The following is a 15,315-nucleotide window of genomic DNA, read 5'->3' as shown; positions in this document are numbered from 1 at the left end:
CCACAAGTAGATTATATTCTTCATGGAGCTATTCTGAGATACTTAAAAGCAAATAAAAAGCTGCACAGGGAAACTAAAAATAACACTACCCCGAGCTGTAGAAAGCATGGATGTGCCACATCAGAAGCAGAGTTAGGGAAGAGAAATTTCACCTGGTCCAGTTCACGGCAGCTTGGTTAAACTGGTGTTAGTGATGGTGTGGAAACGTGCGGTGGATTTGAAAGCGGCTTCTTCCAGCTTAATGCAGGTGCTGTAACCGCCGGGACGAGCTGCAGTTGTGTCCACTGAAGTCGAAGTGTCGCAGCCGTGCGGGCAACGCTGGGCAGAGCACCGGCAGAGGAGCGGGAGCAGGGTTCTGGGGATCTGCTCGGGAGGGCCGTGCACGCTGCTTCAGCGTGGGGCTGTTTCAGTGCCGCCCGTCCTGACCTGAGCCTTGCGAGACCCGGTTTGAAGGTGCGAGACCCGGTTTGAAGGTGCCGATTGCTCCTTGCACTTCTGTAGATCTTTGCTAAAGCTCCTGCCATTCTTCAGGACGTTTCCCGGCCGAGACGGGGCCAGTGTGCTTGGTCCCGCGGGTCTCTCGCCAGTGCCGGTGGCCTCTTTCCTGCCTGTGCTCTACGGGGTACTAGCGGCTTTGGCAGGGACACTTCTCCGCAGGGCGCGGTGCGGAGTGGGGCCGGCGGGGGCCCGTGGCGGTGCCGGGCCGGGGCAGCGGGGCCGGGGCGATGCTCGGGCAGCGGCGTGGCGCGGCCGCCAGGGGGCGCTGCGGTGTCTCGGTGCGCGGGGCGGGCGGGCGCACCTGCCGCGTGCGGAGCCGTCGGCGGCGGCAGGGTGGGCAGCGCCGTCCCGTCCCGCTGCGCCCCGCTCCGCTCACCGCGGCCCCGCCGCAACTCGACGGGCGGTAGCGCCCGCTCGTCCCCCGCCGCGGCGGGAAGCCGCGCTCTGCGGAGACGGGCGGCCCGTGCCACCCCCGCAGCCGCACCGCCGGCCGCAGCTTCCGCCGCCTCCGCGGACGGGGCCGTGCCGGCAATGGAGACCTAGCGGGGAGCCGCCGGGGAGGTAAGCCCTGCAGCCGCGGTGTCCTTAGCCCCCTCCAGATTACACATTTTTTCTCAAAACCTGAAAAGTTGGGGGGCAAGGAGCGTCCTCTCGGTGTCGCCCCCGCCGCGCGCGGGACGGGGCTGAGGGGAGGCTGCCGACATGTCCCTCCCTCAGCGCTGGGGCAGCGGTGCTGAGGGGGCACCCGAAGGGACCCGCTGCTGCCGGCTGCTCCTGAGGGGCTCCGGCAGGCACCGGCCGCAGCTCCCGCTGTCCGTCCCGGGCGGGCAGTGTGCCGCGCGGGTCGCGTCCCCTCAGAGCGGCGGTCCATGTTGGCGCGGCGGCCCCGCGGTTGTGTCGGTGTCCGAAGTGTTTTCCCTCGGGAAGGGAGGTCTCGATTAGCGCCGAGGGGCTCTCACTGAGCGCCGCGAACGGGAGAAGTGTTCCTGCTGGGATTTAAAATACACGCGAGGACTCGGCTTTTGGGATGTTGCAGCTGGATGGAGCCTGTTGAAAAGGTGCCGGTTCTTTGGAGGCTTGGCTACGCTGAGGTGCTGCGAAGGTGTCCTGAATGTTGGGTGACTCGGGAATCTCCATCTGCCTCCCAAAGCTCTGTGGCAGTGAGGCTTCTGTGGTTTCGTTTGGGGTCTGCTGTAAACCTGCTAAAAGGCACAAAACCTCTCTTAAGCGCTTGATTGAACAGCTGTTTTCAAAGAGCCTGTCCCTGGATTGCTGTTTGTGCTAAGAATCAAAGAATCTAAAGTTTCTGGTGGAAAATGCTGTAAGCTGCAGTTTCTCAAAGTTCTTGGTAAGGTCTGTGTGCTCGGGACAATCTCTTTCCTGCTGGGTTAACACTCAAACGTGGGCTTGTACCGGGAGGAAGACCCCATCGTGGCAGGAGCTGGCACTTTCTCGTGCTCCTCTGCAGTGTTTATACTTTCTTGGTTTTATTCTGGTTATTTAAAAAATCATATTTTTATAGGGTGGGTTTGGGGGTTTTGGCTGTTAGGTTATTGCCGTCAGAGTGCACGTAGTTTTGGGGTTTCTTGGGGAATAGCTAGAGGTCAGTGCAAGACGAAGTGAGCCAGTGCAGGAGCAGGGCAGGGTTGTAGGGAAGGGCTGTTTTGGGGTGTCCAGGCGTTGTCAGTATGGTTGCAGTCATGCCTGAGAGAGGCGCTTGCCCCAAACGCTTGCTGTCGGTGCTCGAACAGGGACGTTAGCAAGGATGAAACTGTGCAGCTGCCTGGCAGTCTGTTCTATCTGCTAGGTACCTCAGCTGTAAGAGCCGGTGACTTGCCTGCCTGGCTTCTGTCTAGTGCATGGGAAGGGGCTTCCCTCCAGAGGAGGGAGCAGCCAGCTTTGAGGGGGATGTGGTGGCTGAAAAGCTTTGCTCATGCCAGACCTGAGGCAGGAGGTAAGTCTGGGGAGGAAGCTGTCTGACAGTGAGTCAAGTTCTTGCTTTGCAATAGACAAGTGGCTGATGACAAGATGGAGGGACAGGCTGGGATTTGGGGGTTTGGGCTCTGCAAGCCAGTGGGATGTAATGCACATGACGTGAGTGCAAGAAGTGAAGTCTTCTGGCAGTTCACTGAGACGCAGGTAGTGGTCTTCAGGGTTTGGTGAGTCCATGGTGAAGCAGGGGTAGTAACTGGGGGCGTGCAGGATGGCTTTCCAAGAAATTACTAAGGACTGCATGCTTCGGAGGGTGATTCCTTGTGCATGGGAGACCTCTTGCAGTGGGAGGACAGGGGCTTGCTCTGACCTCCCTGCAGAGCACTAGTGTTGCTAGGCAGCAGCTTGCACCTCCAGCGTGTTCCAGATCCGAGTCTGTGAGGGGAGACCTTCCTCTATGGAACTGAAGCTTTCCAGCTGGTGCCCAAGGATGCTGGAAAGCATATATCCTGTGTGGGTGTGTATGCACTTCTGGCCTGCTTCTGGGTACTGCAGAGGGGTGGTCAGATGGGAATGTTCAGGGATGTTAGCAGAGAGCAAGACTTCCTTATCCTCACCACCCTGATTGGGCTGCAGGTGAGCACAGGAGGGAGAGGAATCTTTGGTTGTTCCATTTGAGAGGCTCAGGAGTTCTCTGCAGACCACCTTTTTACTTTTACAGCACCTGGAAGCTCATGGGAGGTTTGTCTTCAAATCACCAATCAAGTTGGTGATTGATGCTTTAGCAGTAAAATGGGGGGAGGGAGAAGGAAGAAGGACTTGCTTGCACAGGAGGTCAGAAAAAAGACCAGGTGTGCCACACTGATGTACTTCACCAACTTCAGTCAGCTATAGTGGATACCACACAACTGCAGGAGCCTCTGTGCATATGTGGCATCAGCCAGCTTTGTTTGAACTGCTTCGTATCTCGCAGAGTGCTGGAAAGCCTTTTAATCTGCAGGGCTGCCAGTCTAGTGGCTGCACTTTGAAGCAGTGCAGTCATCGAAACTGTTGGAAACCAGCGCAGGGGGACTGGCTGCTCTCCAAACAGAAGTCAGATCAAAAAAGAGCCTGAAAGGGTCAGGAGGGATTCATAGGCTGCTGGGGAGAAGGGGAGCTCAACAGAAGGTGTTCTTGTGGCATAGGTCACTTCCGATCAGGCAGGGTCTGGAGGTGTGAGAGAGGGAGGAGGAGGCTTCCCCGTGTGATGGAGGCTGGAGGCCTTGGCCTCAGAAGAAGCTGGACTTTGCAGCCTTAAGCCCAGAGGAGTGAGGAAGCAGAGGCAGGTAGGAGCATGTATGCGGGGTTCAGGATCTCGTGGGTGCTGTGCCTTGCTACTGTATGATAAGCTCGAGCCATGGAGAGTTTAAGAGAGAGTGTATGTGTGTTTGGATGTGTGGAGCAGCTGCTGGCTTCAGTTCCCTGTGGATGTAAGATGGGCAGCTTGTGTACGGAGGCAGTGTGTGTGTGTGAGGAGCCCAGCAGAGATGCATAGGCTGCTGGAGAGCAAGGAGGGGAAATGGGACAACGTGTAAGGTCCACACCTCTTGGGATGCTCTGCCTGCTTAGAGATGGCAGGAGCATCCAGGGGAGACTTTCTGGCTGGGATAGGTCTGTGAAGGGATTTGGTTTGTTTGCAGACAGTAATTTGTTCCCTGACTGTCCACAGCTGTTTGCTGTAGAGAAAAGGGTACATGTTACAATTATCCGGTTAAAGGTACAGAAAATAGTTTTTTTCTATGTGGCATTTGGAAGAGAAAGCCTGTTTGGTCCAAATCTTCCATGTTTTGTATGTGTTGAGATGCCTTTGTGGGACTGGAGGTGGAGGGGAAGTTCCAAGAAGCATTTCTGTGCCCTGTGCAGCCAGTCATCTCTGCCGGCTGAGGTGGGCAGCTGCCAGGCAGGTGTGATGGGGCTGAGGGAAAAGAGCTGAGAATTTGTACTAACCATAAGAAGTACAAATAAAGCATTTGTAATGTGTGGACTTTCCCTGTTCTCCAAAACATTCAGGCTCTGAGTAATCTCTCAATTCAAACTGAGGCTCAAGCTGAAAATATCAAGGGATGTTAAATCGTGAACAACTATTAAACAGCCTTAAAAGGCTGTATGGGAAACCCTGTCTGCTTTCTTTTTCTAAGCCTTCCTCAAACAATGTGAATCTGAGCTATTTATCAGGAGGTCTTTAGTGCTGGAAAGGGAAGTGAACATTTAAACTCTATCACAAAATAAAGAGCCATTTTAAGAGGCTGTTTGCTTTTCAGGGTGTCCAACTAAAAATAAATCTTCCTTTAAACAGCCTTGAAAAGAAGACAAAGGGAAGAGGTCTTGCCCTTGCTGAAAATAATGAGAATCTTTTTGCTAGCTTTGATGGTCAAGGTTTCCTCCAGCATCTGGTACTTGACCTAGGTAAGCGCCGCTTGGAATCAGTGGAGGACTGAGAGGTGTGTTATGTTCAGTGACAAAGCTGGTGTGGGGGAAAGACTGCATGTTAGGAACTTCTGCAGGGCTTGTTTGGCTAATCCTCTGCACCCCAAAGGGAGGAGTTTCTTCTACCCCTCTTTGCACTGTTTTATGTAATAGTAAAACTAACAAGGATGTGTATTTGGTAAAGCAATAGCATGGCACATAAAATATGTATTTTAATTTGATTTTGGCCTGCATCAGAACAAAACCCCATTGTTTACAAGATTCCTACAAAATACCGGAAAGTAATATTCTATAAGCAGTTTCTCATGATTCTCAAGTTCTGGTTTGCTTGCTTAATTAAATTCTTCTTTTCATCCAGGCAAATCTGGCAAAATATGTATAGGTAGAGGCTAGCCCCTGGTTATGTAAAGGAAAAAAATTCTCATCAGGAATATCTTTATCACTTTAAGGTAGCATGAGATGGTGCCGAGTACAGTGAAAGTGAACTGCCTTTGCTGACGGCAAAGTGCCCTGTCTTGTTTCTCTGGCACCGTGTTTTCTGGGTGGAAAGCTGTGGAAGAGTGTTTTGTAAGAAACGTAACAGCTGGTATGTCATCTTTTTCTGTTAATTCTGCCTTCTTTGAGCATTATGTATTAGTTAGGGAAGCATGAGGCTGGGAATGAGATCAAGGAATGCATTTCTAAGCACATCGCGTGCAGAGTTGTGTTCTCTCTGTGCTTGTTCCGTTAATGTGCAGGAGTGAATGTGGACTGGGTTTGCCATGAATAGTGCAAATATTGTTATTGGGTAAATACTGCAGAGGTATGAACGTATACGGGAGCAGATATAAAGCCAATACAGCTGACACTTGTAACAACTGCAGTCCATCTTCTATGTGGTCCTGGAAAGAGGGCTGGTTTAAGATGCTGTTAAAGCAGTTTCTCTGTAAAAGCAGGGAACATTTCAGCATGCAGATGGCAGCTCAGTCTAAAGTCTAGTTCTGTTTTGTTCTGAGCACCTTTGTAGCGAGCCTTGAGGAACATAAGGGGAATGAGGGAAGCACTGTGAGGGGGAAGAGAAGGGATATGCTGCCTTTCAGGGTTGAGACCTCTTTTTGAACTGTCTTTCCATTTTTAATAGCTTTTCTACAAAAGCAGCTTGGGGAGCAAGGTTGATATGAGCATGAAAGAAGCAAAGCATCTATCTTTCGGCTTAATAATGCTCTTGGATAGGCTGGTGCAAGTTGAACGGACTTCCTTATTGATGTGAGTGGTGACTTTTGAAATTGCTGTGGGTGAGAATTGACTTCTCATCTCTTTTAATCTGAAATGTATTCTCCTTTTGTGGTTGAGGCTCTGTAGAGGAGACCTGTGATCACTGGCAAGGTCATCTAAAGCACTTAGAAAAAGGCAATGACCTCAGCAGTGGTGTTTGCTCTGGGTGTCGGTGACTGAAGAGCTGGGCTTGGATGAAGCCATGTTTTTTTCTGTAATTTACAGGGTTTATCAGTGACTCTGAAGCTGAAGAGTTCTCATCAACAACTTGCCTTTCCCCCCAGGAGCACTGAACAGCAGGGTCCAGAGTCCTTTCTCCCTGAGCAGAGCTTCTCCACAGCCCGGGTGTGCTGGCTGGGCTGGGTTTGGGAGGGTAGCCTTTGAGTTCATCTCAGCCCAGAAGCTGTCTGCCCTCCTGGGACAGTGCTCAGTGGCCTTCTTGGCTTAGGAAACGTACTGGTCGTGTGCGTCTGGGGCTCCTCTTTCCTCTCTGGTGGCTGTGATACTGCTGTGGCTTACTCTGCTTTGGCAACTGTCTTGCTCTAACTGCATCAGTTTTAGGACTTAGGCTGATTTAAGCTGATTCTTAAAATCACTCTCCTTTCCCCAGTACGAGTGTATATGTTTAGCTTTCCAAGTGTAGACTGTCTTCATGTTTTCTTCTCTCTCCCAGCTGGCTTTTTTACAATCTTTTAAGTACTTCTGCAAAGTGCAAAGAGGCTAAGTCCCACTGTAAACCTGAACTCCCTGGATCTGACAGTCTTTACGTTGCCTATGGTACTTCATGTTGCCTGAAGTCATGTATTGATTAAACCACAATCTGCACGAGTAAATATGTGTAGAATATTAATAGCCCCTACTCTGAGGGGAAAAAAGGCTGTAAGTTAATAGATCCATTATGTTGACCTCCTAAACCATGAGGGCTTGAAGTACAGCTGTAATCCTCCTCCCACAACATGTATTTCACTTGGAGTGTCTGTAAAAGGTCTGGACTGCTCAAATTTAAAAGCTGTGATACTGGACAAGCATATCCATATATCCTGGGATGTGTAGTTAGAATATTGCAAAGTTCAGGCTGGAACAATAGTTCTCTGTAGAAGCCAGGGTAGTGCTGAATCAGTGCGTCATTGATGGTGCAGCTGGGCATGAGGCTTAAAAATAATTTTTAACTTCCCTGCTCCTTTGTTGTACCTGTTGTTCCTCCTTGCAGTTGCTTTCTGTTTTTTCAAGTGCAGGAGTTGCTGCAACAAGGGAGAAGTACGATTCAAGGATTTAAAATCCAATTTGAAGATATAATGAACTTGAATCCTGTGTAAGTTGCTTCAGGGAATCGAGGTCAGTGTGTGGTGTGAGCTGATAGTACTTGATCTGCTAATTGGTGCTGAGTAGTTCTAGTTCTTTTAGTTCATTTGGTTAAGATGGGCTGCTCAGTTTTTTTGTTGCATTTTCTTGGTAGAGATTTAGATGAGTGCCTGTATCGTATGCTCATCAGTAACCCCTCTCGTTAGCACTTAGAGTCCATAGATATTGGAATTTTATCTCTATTTGGAATATTTCAGGAGATTTTTCCATTTCCCACTCTTTGCTTTTTGTGTAAGTGAGCACTAGTTTAGGCACTGTTGGATTGGAAAGTTCTTGCAGGCAAAGGTGCTTGTGTTAATGCTTGCAGGGTTTTCTCTCTACAAGGCAAACTAGCAGTTTATTCAGTCTTGTGTCTGACTAGCATTATGTCATTACTAAAATAACTTCTGCTCTTTGCTGCCAGAACTGCTAATGGGAGAAGTTACTGTGTGGAGGCCATCACAGTATTTTTCTTCTCTGTCTACCACTGAAGCCCGTTTTTTTTGTTTTGGCGTTACACTCTAAGATGTCTTTTGAAGCTTTGAGATGCTGCTTCTGGTATCTTCCATGGTTGCCATTTGGAAGATAATAAACTTTTTAATTGGAAGCTTTACAATCTTTCAAGCAAAACCTCGTTGTTGACGTCTGTGGGGTGGTGCCTGTGGCGTTCTTTTCTTCTGAAATAACAGATAAGTTTCTGAGTTTACTCCCTTCACATCACGAAAGATCTGTGGATTTTACAGTTTGTTCCTTTTCTTTCACACCCAGACATGCAGCCTTTGGAGGAATCACTGCAGATTGGTGGTGTGACCTTGTCAGGTGCTCTGTATATTTAGTTATGGTTCCTTTTTCTTCCTCAGGACAATACCTTGGTCTTTCCTTGTTGTGTTCCTATCATGTAGCTGATACTGTTAAGCCAAGCCAATAATAATCCCAGACGTTTTAGATGTTGTCTCATTGTTGGTGATTACTTTCAGTTTGCACAACACCAGCACTTCCAGGTTCCCTCTGTGTTTACCTCAGTTTTCCATTTCACATGGCATTTCAGATCAACAAGGAGAATGAGCCAGATGTGAACTTAGTTAAGGACCTGAGCCCAGTGGAGGCTCAAATCCAGCCAGACAAATGCTGAATGCACACTGCCTTGTAGAATTAATGTTCATTGTGTATTATGACAACTTAAGTGGCTGGTGAAGATGTACAGTGAATTAGGCAAAATGAAATATTCTGTGATGCTCATTGAGCAGCAGAGCGAGGAATGCTGCGTGACCCATATCAAGTAGAGCTGAAGATAACGTTATTTGAACTGGCATGCTTTTCTGCTCTTACATAGTTTTTGTTTGTATTTGAGGTATCTACAAAAAGGGGCTGGTGCCCATTGTGGATTGCTTCCATCCAGCATGTTGGGTAGACCGAGAAATCTTTCAGTAATAAACAGCTCCCAGTGCAGTGTGCTGGCAGAAGAAAAGACCCGAGAGAAAAGTTCATGTAAGAATTGAAAGCCTTGAAAAGTGGAGTGAGGAAAAGGTTTGAAAAGAAGTGAACAGAAGTCCCCACCTAACAGACTGTAAAGACAATGAAAGAATTGCTGTTGCCATTTCATCCTTCATGTATAGGGTAAAAACTGTAATTTATTTCTGTGAGATTTCTGAGCACCAAAACCTGACAATTGGAAACCACTAAAGAGGTGGCTGCTGTTTTTAATGAGCGCCTTCTGCATTGCAGCTTCTGTGGGGAAACCAGAGCCTAAAGAGCCTCGTGGTGTGTCAGCAGATCTCACTCTGCACGGACGTGTGCCTCAGTGCACGCAGGCACCACTTCTCATTTCTTGCTTTCTCGTACACAGGAGCGCCGTATAAACAAAGCTTAGTAGAAATTACTGCAAAACTAAATTATGTTTAAAGGGGGAACTTGGGAATCTCAGTGCTGGGTTTTGTGCAGAATATTAGTGCACTAGTTTCCTTGTTTCTGAGTGCCTCCTTCTAACCATGTCACTTGAAATACTTTTGAGTCAGGGAAGCTATGTGAACCGAAGTGGGTGCTGGAAGGACAGTAAGCAATACATGCACAAAATGGGACACAATTTCCCAAACCCTGTTTTCTGAGGGCTCGGAAGACAGAGCCAAGTTTATCACCACAGGCGAAGGGCATTAGGCAGCATCTGGGAGTCAGGGTTTCTGTTAGAAAAACAGAATTTGTGCCGTCCCAGCCTGGTCTGCTTGTAATTGCTGGGTGCTTACAGCAGACTGGGAAAGCTGCATGAAATCTGTGGTTTGTAGCATCAAGCAGTATGAGGAGGGAAGGGGTGGTCTTGTTAGCAGTGGAATGACTGAGGATAAAGTTGTCACACCTTGTCTTTCCTACATTTGTCCCTCTGATGGTAGCGACCTCCCTTTACTTACCTCAATACAAATGCAGCCTGGCAGGTCACAGCAAGGGCTGGATTAATTTAGTGATTCTTTCAGCCTTCTCGAGCACTTTATTCTGTGCCTCTCTTCCATCTGCTCAGTGATCTCGGGCAAGTTAACTGTAATTTGTATGTCTATATACTTACTAAGTAAGATATCTCCTTCACTCTTCTGGGAATAGTCCTAAACTCGGTCCCCCTCTTGTGAGGTATATCTAGTAGAGTACTATGTGCTTGTTACAGCTGTGAGCCCCTACTCACAGCTGCTTGGAGTTGGCAGCATCGAAGTAAGCAGTTCCTCGGGGGAATGCGGCTCAGTGCCTCTGAGGGAGAGTTTGTCAACCCTGCTTGGATGAAAATGCCTTGATTATTGAAAAATTATATTGAATAGCAACTGGTTTATCACGTCTCATGTCTCTTTAAGCTAACATAGTTTTGTTCATGTTCTTCATTAGTTGACAGACACACTCTCACTTATTTCCAGAAGTGCGGGTAGGTCTAGCACAGGGTTGTCTCGAGCCTCTAGTCCGTCTCACTGCCCCATAGGTGAGCGAATGGCCCAGAAGAGGGAGTTGTGAGACTGGTCCCACTGGGAGATGTGATGGGAGTCTTGGCAGGCTTAGCACCAGAAAACTCCTCCTGAGCAAACTTAGCAGGTTTGTCCTAGACACGTACAACCTTCCTCTCCTGTCTGCTTCACATTCTTCTGGGAGAAATACATTTTACACTGTACCTTGCGTTCTTTGTCAAATTCTATGTTTAAAAACAATCATCTGTGGTATGGCATTTTGAACAGCCTTGCTGCCTATAGCTGTCTGCTGTCTCAGGACAGCAACCACCTGTCCACTGGTCACACGGGTGTGACTGATCCTACCTTCTCCTGGTTGGATGTCTGGGACAGTGAAGATGACACCTCAAACTGTTATTTATTTTCATGCCAGTTTCACTGGTGGTGTGTCAGATCTGACAAGCTGAGGCTCTGGGCTAAGCTGTGAATGACTGGGTGGTGAAGTAGTTTCTTGCCCTTTTCTTGCTGTATTTTTCTGATTTTTGCAGGTACAGAGGCTGGCTGCCTTGGTGAGGCGAGGGTTTCAAAAAGCAAAACTCCTATCAGTGCTGACAGGACCAAGAATTTTCCCCTCTCTCTAGCATTAATGTTGGCTGGCAGCACTTGCTTTGAATTTTGAAGTGTATTTAATGCAGCATAGCTCTTTCGGGGCGGGGATAGAGGGACCCACATGAAAAGAGACCCAGGAGCTACATACTTCAGCTGTAATAACTGAAGGGAGGAAAGTGGAGAAAGTAATTTGCAAAGCTACACTTGAAAATCATTCTAGTGTAGCATCATCATTACAATTATCTGTCAAAAGATTTAGTTCAATTACTTTTTTTTTTTTTTTTTTTTTTAAGCTCTCTTGTCAAGATGGCCTTGCTTGTTTCAGGATTTTGGTACTCTAAGGAGAGGTTAGGGAAGAATGAATATTAATTCTGCCATTAACTGCTGTCAGACAGCCTTCAGCGTGTATTATTCCTTGAAAACTCCTTTAGCTTCATAACTATGGGGAATCAGTAGGCGTGAAGTGCCCATGGGAACATAGAATTCAGGGTCGGAAAATCCACTGCCTATTTATAGCTTGTAGTATGGTCAGGTGAGAGGGAGAAAACTTCAGCTGAAAGTGGTAATTTTGAAATAACTGCATAGCAGCGCAGCTGCCACTGTGTGGAAGATTATCCAGGGTTCCTTACGGTTTCTCTGCACAGCAGTAGGTTGGTAGTAAAATTACAAAGGAAGAATATTTAATGTAATAAACTCAAATTAAACTGAATAATTTTAAGGGACCTGCAGGACATTGCACCCTCTTGCTAGTTCATCACGTTGAGCGAATGTTCAGAGCTGTAGGAGTCTGGGCTGGTCCCAAAGTTGAGGGTGCCTCTGGGTGGATAGATGTGGTGCAGCATTTAAGGAATGACTCTGTTCTCTTGGCCTTTGTTTTGACTACTAATGCAGGTAGTTTTGTGCATTTCTGTGTAAAAGAAACTGCTGTAAGAAGTTTGCTGCATCTTTTGGCACAAATAATTTCACTGATTTAGGTGACTGCCTTCTTTATCTGAGAATAAGGGTCCTGATCTAAAGTCTGTATCTGATACAGAGATGAATTCCTGGAGTCTAAATAGATCAAGCTACTAAAAGGCCTGTGACTTCAAGCTAAACATATTTGAGGACTCCAGCTTGCAATTAAGCATCTCTCTCTCTCTCATTTATATATCTGTACGTGGGCTTTGTTGAGTTCAGATTCTTTCTACCTGTTTTTAAGTGCAGGTAAGAAGCCTTAGCTTGCTCTTGCTATGTTTTCTTGAATTACCTCGTACTTGTAAATGAAAACACAATCAGTTCCAATAATTATGTAAAATTACAAATACAATTTTAAACTAAATTTTTCCTTTTTTAAATGTATACATTATAAAGTAGTAAAGGTCACAGTAGAGACTAATTTTATCTTTATAATAAGAATGCATTCATTGATTTCTGAATTTTGTTTGCCTGTCTTCATTTTATAGGAGAAATCTCTGGAATAGCATTAATTCATTGTAGGAACTTTTACAAGGTCACCAGTTGGAGAATAAGTTTGCTAAGAGAAGTTGCATGAGTAACCTACTCTTTATCTTTTCTTGAAAAATGTGAAGTTTAAGTGTGTGGCTTCTTTGTATGAGGCAAAACTAATCATGACCATCAAGGTCTCCTTAAATAATACACAAAAATCTGCCAGGTTAGACCCACACTATTTCAAATAAGCAGTTAAGTGGTGTGGGTTTTTAAAGCAAAATATTATTTTTGAAGTGCAATTTTAAAAAACACAATCCATTTGTGTGATAGAGGTAAAAGGTTACTTTGAACCATTATGGTTTCCTACCTCTGCAGAAAAATAAACCCAGAGGTTCTAGGTTAAGCCGTGGTCACTTATGGTTCTTTGGTTCTTTGAGAAATGTTTAACTGTAGCTGCTGCTTTGTTCTGGTGGAGAGCTGTGATTCAGACTTTGTACTATGTTTGTGTTTCAGCTGTCACCGAAAGTGAAAGATGAAGCCTCTTATTCTCTTGGTTCTTGTGATCTGTACTGTAGTCAGCATGAATTTGAAGCTCGTGACAAAGAGGAATTCTGGTAAGTCACAGAAAAATATTTTTACTTTTGAATCTGGACTTAGTGCTCATGCAATCAAGCATTTTACGTGCCCGCTTCTTGGTTTGCATATATACTTGTTCTCTTCTGAAAACCCCTCCCCCCAAAAGTCATAACTAGTATGGTTTGCTTACCAGATGTTACAGGATTAATTTTCTCACTATAATGTTCTGTTGATGAGTCAAATAGTTTAAAAAGTGTCCTTATGTTTTCTTTCATTAAAAAAGAAAAAGAAAAGGTTGATCTGCTTCAAATATCACAAAGGTGATAATGACTTTGGCATTGCTCTAATAGAAAATCTTTACTCATGCTAAGGGATTTTCTCCATTCTGAATGTGGTTTGTGGTGACTTTTAAGTCTGGATGATTTTTTTGTATGTTGGAAGGGCATCTTCCAAAAAGTCATGCCAGCCATATGTGTGATCATATATAGGGTTAGCTGGGAAGAGCATTCCTGAGTAGAAAATACCTGATTATTCTAGCAGTGGAAGAGAGTGGGAGTTGGTTTAGATTTATATCTGCTTTTGAAACCCAGTAATAGTAACAGAACACTTCAAAGAAGCATTAGAGTATCTCCTTCCATGATAGACAGTTGATCGGGGTAATTTTACATCTATATTAGAGCCTGAAGTGACTTCTAGTCCATGCAGCTCTCCCTCCTTAAAGAGAATGACTTCATGAGACTGCCTTTCTCGAGTAAGCTGCATGTTTGGGAGGACTTTTGGCAGACAAGTAGGTTAGAGGCAGTGTTGTACAGTGGTGTAAGTCTGCTAGAGCCTTGTATATGTGGGCAGGTAACTGATGCAGGATAAATGTACTTTTAAAATTGCATGTTAACTTCCTCATTTTTCCCCCCTAGTTGTGTGCTGTACATACAAGTGAGAGGGCTTCCGTTGATCTTGCTGCCCTCAATGTCTTCAGCCAACACTTCTAGCAATGCAGGTGCAGGTAGAAATTACTGACTCCAGTTGGTGTGGCCAGTTTTAATTTCTGCTTTTCTTGAGAACAGAGGAGAAAAGTTACTGGTCCATCTGTTATAAAGCATTAGGTATCATATCCCGGGCTAGGAGATGTTACTCTGGAAATCACCAGATGCTAGGCTGAATTCTTTCTGCTGCGCTAGAAAGTATAAGTGGATGTTGTTAAATTGAACTAGTCCACAGCAGTTTGGTTATTGTGCTGTAAGCCCTGTTTGCCCTGTCTGCCCTGTGAGAGCAGTCATGGATATCGGGATTTGGCTGCCCTAGAGCTTGGTCTAAACTCTGCTAAGGGCAATGGTGTTGCAGTTTGAAAAACAGATATTGCTGGCCTGGATGGGAACCCTTGTGAGATCCATCATCTGTATAACTGAGCAACCTTGATCCACTGATGCTAGGCAACACCACATGGCTGCAAGGAAGGGCCTTTGCATTTCCTGTATCAGAAATACACATCTGTAGAAGTAATGTGCCTGTGGTTATGGCATCTTTCAGCTGGTAGTTTACCTTTAGTTATGTTTTAGTTGGGTGTTTGTTTGTTTTGTTTTTAATCTGCTTTCCTTGCAGAATGTCTTGTGTTATTGGCAGCTGTTGACAGTATCAATTCAGGTTGAGTACTGGTGGGAAATGCTTGAATATGGTAGGCTGCCTATTGCTAAATATAACCCACTAGTGAATAGCTGGGGTTTTTTTCTCTTTTCATTTGATCGAGTTGGTATATGTTGAGTATAAGAAGTGTAAAGGTGAAAAATGCATGTAAAGTAAAATTATAGTTTCTTTGCGAGTACATGACCACATAGTTGGTTTTCACCTTCAATATTCTTTGTCATGCATGCTGATTTTTAGGTTGCTGTGTGGAGCAAACTATTGATTTTTTTTTTTTTTTTTTTGCCTTTTCTTTTTCCATTACATGGTGTGTGAAATGCATTTTCTGTTTCTGTGATTTCAGCATTTAGAACAAAATTGATAATTTGACTCCCTTTCTGAAAGGAGTCTTTAGATAAGAAGGACTGTTGTTTGATTGCTTGGGGCTTTAAGTAGGAGATCAGAGATAGTGGATGGATGCAGTCAGGCAAATGCATGAAGAAACAATGAGACCCTGTTGCTTGGTAGGCTGACAGTGTCTGTAGTGTGGTGGTGCTGTAGGTCAGAGATTGGGAAGGGGAAGGTAATTGAATGGTTATTTGTGGGCAGCTGCACCGCGGTATGAACAGCAGGATGTCCAAAAAGCAGGAAGGCTGTTTTAGTGGCAGACGAGAGCCAG

At 45.9% G+C, this 15,315-nt stretch overlaps 1 protein-coding gene across 4 annotated transcripts in view; it reads left to right on the top strand.

The window, feature by feature from the left end:
* The first annotated feature begins 823 nt into the window (after positions 1 to 823).
* The window catches only part of IL1RAPL2 (interleukin 1 receptor accessory protein like 2), a 379,033-nt gene continuing 364,541 nt past the window's right edge, over positions 824 to 15,315 (top strand). The window contains exons 1-2 of one of the 4 annotated variants that reach the window (XM_030498257.1): positions 824 to 1,059; positions 12,957 to 13,057. In XM_030498257.1, the coding sequence (XP_030354117.1) occupies positions 12,976 to 13,057 (82 nt within the window). In that variant the 5' untranslated portion in view covers positions 824 to 1,059; positions 12,957 to 12,975. Of the gene's footprint in view, positions 1,060 to 1,590; positions 1,847 to 5,394; positions 5,483 to 12,956; positions 13,058 to 15,315 lie in introns of those variants that run through there. The other 3 variants (XM_030498258.1, XM_030498259.1, XM_030498260.1) reach the window with 3 other exon arrangements.

Source organism: Strigops habroptila, chromosome 9 (assembly GCF_004027225.2).
Source record: "Strigops habroptila isolate Jane chromosome 9, bStrHab1.2.pri, whole genome shotgun sequence".
NCBI lineage: Eukaryota > Metazoa > Chordata > Aves > Psittaciformes > Psittacidae > Strigops > Strigops habroptila.
The sequence above is the reverse complement of the archived record's forward strand: the minus strand, read 5'-3'. Positions and strand labels throughout refer to the sequence as shown.